The sequence below is a fragment of the Haliotis rubra genome, unplaced genomic scaffold, assembly GCF_003918875.1.
Source record: "Haliotis rubra isolate DU_JTF1 unplaced genomic scaffold, ASM391887v1 Scf644, whole genome shotgun sequence".
In the NCBI taxonomy this organism is placed as follows: Eukaryota; Metazoa; Mollusca; class Gastropoda; order Lepetellida; family Haliotidae; genus Haliotis; species Haliotis rubra.
In genome coordinates, this window is record NW_025767351.1 from 48,633 (window position 1) to 58,191 (window position 9,559).

At 40.8% G+C, this 9,559-nt stretch overlaps 1 protein-coding gene across 1 annotated transcript; it reads right to left on the bottom strand.

Annotated features, from left to right (window-relative positions):
- Positions 1–598: 598 nt before the first annotated feature.
- On the bottom strand, positions 599–9,215 carry LOC124256940 (excitatory amino acid transporter 3-like). Its single transcript, XM_046690902.1, has 5 exons — positions 9,011–9,215; positions 3,114–3,240; positions 2,665–2,898; positions 1,128–1,322; positions 599–638 (listed from the first exon to the last, which is right to left on the bottom strand). Exons 1-5 carry the CDS (start codon positions 9,213–9,215, stop codon positions 599–601), a joined length of 801 nt encoding a protein of 266 aa, XP_046546858.1.
- Positions 9,216–9,559: the final 344 nt, after the last annotated feature.

Genomic DNA, 9,559 nt, shown 5'->3' on the forward strand with positions numbered 1-9,559 from the left:
CATTATATAATTCAATTATGTCGATCAAAAGTGGATGTTTGCAAGATAAATTTTTAATAGCCTGAAGGCAAGAAAGAGAATCGGAAAAGATTATGTATTGTTTATATTTAGGGTGTTTATTAATATATTTTAAGGCTGTTAATATGGTGTTAGCTTCTGTTGTGAAAATAGAGCTGTTATTTGGTAATCGGGAAGATATTGTTCTAGATCCAATGACAGTGGCACAAGCAACCGCGCCACCATCCTTGGACCCATCAGTAATAAGCATTTACTGAGTCAAAAAAGAAACTTCACAAAATGTAATTTGAAAAATAATGAATAATTTCTCTCTGATGATACATCTATGTATCCGAAATGGGATCCCTATCTTTCGACTCTAGAAAAACGTGAGCAAAACCCAATCAAAACCATCCATTCATCCATTCGCCCTTTTGGTACGTTGGATTGGTATCTACAGACTCAGGACTTACAGAATTAGAGAAGCAAAAAGCGTATTTGGTGCGCAGATTCCACATATAAAAGATACAGGTGTTTATACATTTAAAAAATATCTTTACAGTAATATGAATTTAAACCACAAGCTTGTATTGTCTAGGAACTAGTTCTCTAGGTTTACGTCTGTGAAGAACGTTCTGCCCCTGCAGAGTAAGAATGGAGTATATTTGGATTCAGCAGTAACCAAATGGGACTCATAGTGATTCTAGGGAAGTGAGGGAGAAGGAGGTTGGCACCCTCCAAGATTTCTATCTCCTAATATAGCATTTTAAAGTCTGAACTGTTTCGTTGCTTCATGTTGAAGTCAGCAAGATCGCGTAAGGTTGTATAAAACAACCTTAGCGCTAAGGTGATCGTAAGTCCCATGTACCTGAACATAAACAGTCTTAGCGCTAAGGTTGTTTTGTACAACGGCATCCAGGTCGAACTGGCTGATATTACTTCCACCGCTATCAACAGTATCAGAAAATCTAACTACATGATCCAACTGATCCGAGCGCCGAATTATATTGTTGTGGATCCCGCTGTTGTAGTAAGAGCCCAAACGATCTAACGATCTTATAATTACTCATCTATACGGGTGTTTGCCTCACCAATTATACCCCAGAAACACACCAAGATTACAAACATACCTTATGATTATTACATCTCCAAAAGTCAGACTGATTCCATTGTACTGAGCAATGAACATCGGAGCAATGGCAGCATAGACAGCTGTGCCGTCCATGTTGACTGTGGCACCCACTGGGAGGATGAAACGGGAAATCCGTGTGTCCATCTTCATCCGCTGCTCCACACATTGCATCGTCACCGGCAGCGTGGCAGCACTGGAAACAGATCCAACTAACACGTAAAGTAGGCTGAGCTTGTAATTGCTGATTCCCAATCACAACATTGTGTCAACTGATTAATGATGTTTAATTGAGTAAAACGAAGTTACAATATTTTGGCAACTCGAAGGGCAACTTACGCGAAGTAAACAGCAGTCTTCAATCAAATACAAAATGGCTGACAGGAGTCACAACAGCGAGGTGTTCAAGTATTGCCATTATCAGTAAATATATTTGACAAAGCTGTCGTTGTACTTTTCCTATTTAATGCATGTAAGTTGGTTGGTTGTTTGTTATTTAACGACGCTCACAGCAGTATTCCAGCTATATGGCGGCGGTCTGTAAATAATCGAGTCTGGACCAGGCAATCCAGTACTCAATGGCATGAGCATCGACCTACGCAAATGGGATACGATACCATGTGTCAATCAAGTCAGTGAGCCTCACCACCCGATCCCGTTACATGCCTCTTACGACAAGCATGGGTTGTTGAAGACCAATTCTTACACAGGTCTTCAAGGGTTAATGCGTGTAAAACAGCTTTTACAAAAGCGTAGAACATGAAGTCATAGAATGACAATTTCCATACACATTATGTGCCTGTATTCTGATTTCATACTGAATTTGGTAAATTTCATTTTTAACAAGTATTCTATGAATATTCAAATTAATGTGATATATATGACAAATCTAAAGAAATGTATTCATTTGAAGCTTTGAGTTTATTTGATCATTCACATCGGAGCTTGAATCACTATAAAATGAACCGTAGCAGTGTCAGCATTTCAGGACTGTTAGATTTTTACTGTTATAATAATTAGGGATGAATGTATGTTGGACACTGTTTCCTTCTGCATATTGCTCTAAAAATCTGTTGCCGCCTGATGTAACAGTCCTATTTCACAAAAAACACCTGCACGTATACATTAATTTGTTCTCCACATTTGACGTGGACATTATCAATACAGTGTCAAATGCAAATAGAAGATTAATGTGGGGGAAAGCAGCCATAACTCCACAGGTCGGTTCATCAAGTCTAATAAAGGTTTCAAATCAGTTACTCCAAACACAAAGTCAGTTGGCCAAATTAGTCTCATCTTTGAAAGGTTGCTGCATTGGATCTAATGTAGCGATACTTTTAGGCCTTCCATAAAAACCAAAATATTCAACATCTGTCTTCATTTACACATCTAAAGCATCATTTGATCATTGTTATTAGATGGCATTCGTCATTATAGTTCCGCCATTATCGGTGTTCCATCCTGTAACCTAACAGCAAATATGACGTATGTAACAGAATCGGTATTTGAGTGAGATAAATTGAATTGAACATGTATACCTGGAGCTTGTTGCCAATGCGGTTATTACAACTTGTGTTGCCTTGCGGTATATTGCATATGGGTTCTTTCGGGTCAGAATGAAATACAAGCCGGGAAGGACCACCAATGAATGGATTGCCAATCCAGCCATTTCAGTTGCAATGTAGATAGCCAGTGTTTGTCCAGTCTCCCTCAGGTCAGTTGTGGACATTATCTGGGCAGTGATGAGAAACAGGATGCCAAGTGGCGAATACCTGGACAAATACAACATGCAATTATGATACAAACAGACAGTGGAGACGTATTCCAGTGAAATAAACACTCTCTCTCTCTCTCTCTCTCTCTCTTCTCTCTCTCTCTCTCTACTCTCTCTCTCCTCATTCACACACATCTCTTATGTCTCTGTCGGTTCTCTCTCTCTGTCTCTCTCTCTCTCTCTGCTCTCTTACTGTGTGTTATTTGTACCTACCACATGACAAGTGTAATCATTTTGAAGGTAACGAGGTTGATGACGGTGAAGAATTGTTCCACCACTCCTCCACGATGACCAAGTTGGTTTAGAATAACACCAAACACAATGCAGTAGGTAATGACGCCTGCCGAGAGAAATAGTTGAGCATCATGTCCCATTGATCAAACACAAGGCCAATTCTTCAAACTTTTCGGATAGGCAATTGATATGGATGGAGTAATTTTGTGTGTAAATATTTGGGGGGTTTCGCTAGCACTTAGCGATATGCATTTGAAATGAACTGATCATACGAGAAGGGCGCATAACAACAATTCACTATAACTGATTCAGTTTAACCGATGAATTATATTACAAAAGTAACGATTGGTGACTAGTATGTGCAGCAATAATGATTCTCTCTATTCGCGTTATTTTTAATGCCTTCTGTTTTCTTTTATTTTGGTTATTTTGTTTGTTTCTGTTTTGTTTGTTGTTTTTTGTTTGATTGTTGTTGTTTTTAGTTTCTATTTTCGGTCTCTAATTTAGTTTATTTCCTTGTCTTGTCTGTTTGTTTGTTTGTGTGATTTTTGGGAATGATAGTAGCTGTTATTGTTTGTATATGTATCATTTTTCATTATGGCATGTCGTAGCATTGGTTGCAATTCGACATTTTTTCAAAGATGAAGAAAAAAACAGTTTAAACAAAGGAGGTTTTGTCATGGTCTGTTAATCTTGTGCTTAGATCATGTGTGACCACCATAGGGACTAATTCCATAAAAATCGAAATGAGGGTTATTAAAGTATTTTGAGACCTCGTATTTTACTAAACTGCTTTGATGCGCTTCCTAAACTCGACATTATCGGTTATAAAGTCAAAATCTCTGCAGAGTATTTCCAGATTTCTTGATTCGTCTTAACCCTTTAGTCACTTACAGTATTGTTTTATCGACGTATAAATAAGATCATAATCAAAAAAATATTTTCGGATAAGTACCTCATCATCATTAGAAATTATATATATCACGTTTAAACCTGACCAGTTAATTGAAGAATTCCATTCAAATGCAGAAGGATCATCAAGCTCTTGTAGCTTTGAATGTTTTCTATTCAAATTGACCAAGCAACATTGCCTGAACTTCTTAAAGTTTGTGTGATCGGCCACCAACTGAGGAAGGAGATGGCATGAAACTCCTTCCGATTAACGTTTCAGTACATTATGTAACCGTAATTGCCTTGAACATGAAAACTATTATGTATTTCCATGTCAACGACATTAGGAACTCGTCCAACCTAACTATTTAGAAACGTCAGCAACAAGATGTAAGAATACCTATGACATTTGCACCATCCACCATAACAGTTTTCTTTGCTGTAACATGCTGGCTTATGTTCTTGGATTTCCTATAATCACCACCAGAACTGGAATTGACATCGTCCCGGAACTCATCAACTACCATCTCAGTTCTTGAGTGTTGGACTGTAGCAGCAACGATGTTGTCAGGAACGATGTTTCTGAAGAACAAAATGAAAGGTCATGTCTGGATTATTTTTTACATAGCAGTTTGCTTTCTGCTGTATCCAGCGGAGAACTCACGGCATGAAATTGTGCCGATACAAACTGTTATATACTGAGTCAAAAAAGAAATTTCACAAAATGTAATTTGAAAAATAATGAATAATTTTTCTCTGATGATACATCTATTTATCCGAAATGGGATCCCTATCTTTCGACTCGAGAAAAACGTGAGCAAAACCCACTCAAAACCATCCATTCGTCGTGCAAATGACGTTAGGTGCCAAATCAGGTTTTGCACGTGCAGTCTATCACGTGATCTTCGCATCGAAGTTTTCTTCATATGCACGTGTTTGCATTGGCCTGAAGAATGAAGAATAAAAAACACTTTTAAACCACAGTTCTAACGGTACTTGAAATGCCACGATTGTCAAATGTGCAACGTGAACGTGCCGTTGGCATGTTGCAAGCGGGAATATCAGTTATTGACGTCGCAAGAGGAATGGGATGCAGCCTTCGTACTGTGTATGACTTGCGAGGTCGTCTACAACAAATCTGGCACCACTTCTGATCGCCCAAGGTCGGGTCGTCCACGTGTGACGTCACGAGCAGAAGACCGTCAAATCGTCCTACGTCACCTACGTGACAGATTTCTGCCGGCTACACGAACCAGGGCTGAGATGTTTAGAGGTCGACTGTCCTCACAGACCATTCGAAATCGGTTGCGGGCTGCCAATCTCCATTCTCGATGTCCATATCGTGGGGCAATATTGACGCCGTTTCATCAACGTCAACGTCTGCTGTGGGCCCAACGTCACCTCCGATGGACCCAGAGAGACTGGAATCGAGTCGTCTTTAGCGATGAATCCAGGTTTACCCTCAGATTCGCGGACGGCAGGCATAGAGTCTGGAGACGACGTCGTGAACGATATGCCCAATGTTTTGTACAGGAAGTTGACAGATTCGGGGGGCGGAAGTTGCATGGTGTGGGGTGCTTTCTGTGGGAACAACCGTTCCCGACTTCTGATCATCCGTGGAAACCTCACAGCTGCTGCTTACCGCGACCAGGTGCTCACCCCTGAACTCGTTCCTTTCATGGCGGCTCATGGCCCAGGTCTACAGTTCCAGCATGATAATGCTCGGCCGCATACCGCGATGTTGACACGAAATTTCCTTCAAAACGCGGAAATCAACGTCATGGACTGGCCATCGAGGTCCCCTGACCTTAATCCAATAGAGCACGTTTGGGATGCACTTGGGAGAAGGCTTTGTGGTCTTAGGAACCAACCTCAGAATTTGCAGGAACTTGGCGCTGCCTTGCAAGAGCAATGGCGCAGAATCCCCAACCACGTGTTCACAAGCATCAGGCAGTCGATGAGGAGACGGTGTTTGGCAGTGGTGAATGCGCGGGGCGGCCATACACGATATTGAACTGAGAAATTTCGCATTTTTATTCTTGTGACTTGACATTCTGTATACCCATGTTTTGGAACGGCGGTGTAGCCTAATGGAACTGATTATGGCACTGTCAGTGTATCGAGTACACAACACAGATCTCAGCAATGAAATAATAACAATTTCGCCATCTTACCATCTCCTGTTCTTTTATAGTGCCCTGAAGAAAGAATGTGAAGTTTCTTTTTTGACTCAGTATATATAGCGACATTAAGCACAATCATAGTACCTGGTATTATAAGCAACACTAAATATACTCAGCAGTAAAAAAAACGTCAGTACGAATTCAAAATGAGACAGGCACTGTAATCAAATCATTACAGATATTGACATATTAAGCGGATCAAAAACAGATTTTGTGTACAATATTTTGACACATCAATGAAGAACTCAAGAATTTCAAGACGTTACGTGAACGTTTGCAGTCCATTCAGACCCTTGACTTCAGTATCTAGTGTGACCACCACGAGCGGCAATGACTGCAGCACAGCGTCAATGCATGGAGTGAATCAATCGATTGATGAAGGCCACTGGCACCTGGAACCACACTCTGAGAAAGGCCTGGCGCAATAAATCGGCTGTGTTCGGCCTTGGTATGTCATTATTCAGTCTCCTCTGAGTTTATCCCAAAGATGTTCAATTGGGTTTAAATCAGGACTAAGGGCTGGTCACTGCATAATGTTGACACCGTTCTGCTGTAGGAAGTCCCATGTAGTTCTGGCAGTATGGGCCCGGGCGTTATCATGCTGGAAAATGTTGTTCCGGTGACGTGCGAAATGTGGTATGACGTGGGGTCTGAGAGCTTGGTCGATGTAGCGCACCGCTGTGATGCCGTGTCCTCTCCTTGGACCAAGGTTCTGGAACACCACAGGACCCACTCTCTGGTTCAGGCCTATTCCACCCAATACCATGATGCTTGCACCTCCCCATGAGTCTCTTTCCATAACACATTGGTCTGAGTAACGCTGGCCACGTCGTCGCCATATTCTTGTTCTCCCATCTGCAGTTGATACGCAGTACCGACTCTCATCTGTGAACAGAACAGTGCTCCATTGCCTGTATCGCCAGTTTTGGTGTTGTAGGGCAAACCGTAGACATTCACACCGATGACGCGGGGTGAGGATAGGTCCACGGTAAGGTCTACGGCAATGGAGGTTCCCGCTGTTAAGACGTCGGCGTACTGTATCAGTACTGATTGGTCTTCCGTGTATTCCCACTGTCTGGCGTGCTGTTTCGGATGCCTGCATATAGGGATTCTGTACATGCTGTCGCACAACATGGCGGTCTTGTCGTCTTGTGGTCACCCTTGGTCTGCCAGTACGGGGGCGATCATTTGTGGTGTTGGTGGCCCGGAAACGTTGCTGCAGCCTGTAGATGGTCCAAACGTTGACCTGGAAGTGATTGGCAACGGCATGTGCAGTTCGGCCAGCTTCAAGTCTTCCTAGCGCCTGGTTCCTCTGAGCTGTCCTGAGTCGCGGCATCCTGCTGACGTTGTAATGTGAATGTTTCAACAAGGGTTTGGGGTGCATTTTATACGGCTGGTCCTTGTGTGCAACATGAGTTGCATGAAAAACATGGAGAACACCGTACCATCTCCGAGATCTTGTTGCGTTTTTGAGACCATTTCCTTGGTTCCATTCTGAGTTTGGGAAAGGAATGTCTTTGCTCAGGTAAAGTTGGGGATGTCAAAAAAATACAATCAAAACATTAAATGAGTTTACAGTTATCCGTTTCTGCAAAGGAAGATTCCAAACTGACGTTTCTTTTGCTGCTAAGTATAGATGCAATTTACTTAATATGCTGTTCCTACAAAGCTATTATCTAAGTGAAGGACGAAATACAAACACAATTTGAATCACTTGTCTCCAGTATGTATTTAAATGTGAAAAAGCTAACACATTTTATATACTGAGACAGATGTTATGGACATGTATTCTGATATAATGGTAATATGTAATAACACACATATTTCCCCTTTTTAAATTTATTACATGATGAGAAAATTAATCTGCCTTTACAGATGCCCTACATTAACGCATCTTGGGGAGACGCATACAATTTGGCCTTCAGGAAATTTTTCTTGGCTGAGACAGCTGATGGTACTGCATAGTCTGACATGGCTGATGCATATCATCACACGCGACGTGCATAAACAGATGCTCATGATGTCAGTCACTAGATTGTCTGGTCCAGACTAAATTATTTACAGACCGACGCTATATACCAGGAATATAGTTGAGTGCTGCATTAAACAACAAAACAACCCTACCTTACTAAATCCAAAATGATATCGATTGCTGGCGCCATGGCACCATTGTGTTGAATGTCGGTTGTTGATGAGTCTGAGTATGATCCAGGTTTGATGCTCAGGACTAATGCCAAACCAACGAGCGTTGCAGTAACAGAGGTACTTGCATAGTAAACCATAGAAAGTACACCCATCCGTCCGGCAGATGAACCCTTTATATTCCCCAGACCTTCAAGAAACATATATATGGTTATTGAAATTAAATAGTAGTCTATCAAGATTCTTCATAATATTGGCATACGTTACAAGATTTTAGGTTACATTTATCAACTTTTGCTTTTTTAAGCATAAAATAAATGGCATACTTTTCAACATGGGTTGTCCATTTATCCAGTTGATAAATCAATGTAGTATGTTGGAAAGGCGGGTTTAATCCGATTTATATTTTACAGATACAGATCATTAAGGCAAACAATATTGGTAGGTCACTTAGCTGTGTTGGTATCTACTCCTACTAAACAATAACAAGGAAAATATTAAATAGATGTATTAAAAGATTGCAATATAATGAACAATACAAATGTGAAAATTGGCATGTCATTATTTGCAATATAATAGGGATAAGTAGACAATGTCGACAAGTGTTCCTGGTGGATACTACAACGTCAACCAACGAATATGCGCAGGTGGTAAACTTACCTGTAATAATACTGGCGACTATCAGAGGCAGCATCAGCATCTTCAGCATACGAAGGAAAAGCTCTCCAGGGAACTGCACCAACTGAATAGCGTCAGATGACGGCTTGAGAGACCGGAACATAATCCCAGCAACAAATCCCAGTACAACGGCGAGAATTGTAGAAATGAGAAGGATGTTGCGTCGGAGAAACTGAAGAAACTTCATCTGCCATTAGACATGTCATTATCTCTGTATGAATGCTGATAAATGCACATATACATGTGGATAATAAATGTACATTATGTTTATTTCAGTATTTAATACTGTCAAATAAATAATAATGAGTCCATTTGTAATGCGCTAAACTCCACGCCAGAAGGTATTCTCATAGCGCTACAAATTTGACCAGTCCACTAGTAATACTATGTCCCTACTTCAAAATATAACGTCGTCAACATCGTCATAACCAGCGTATTTAAACGTTATGTAAGGATAAAAGTTAAAAATGTACGATTTTATGGATATAAAATTGTTATACCGCAAACCGCATATGTATCTATATACTTCTA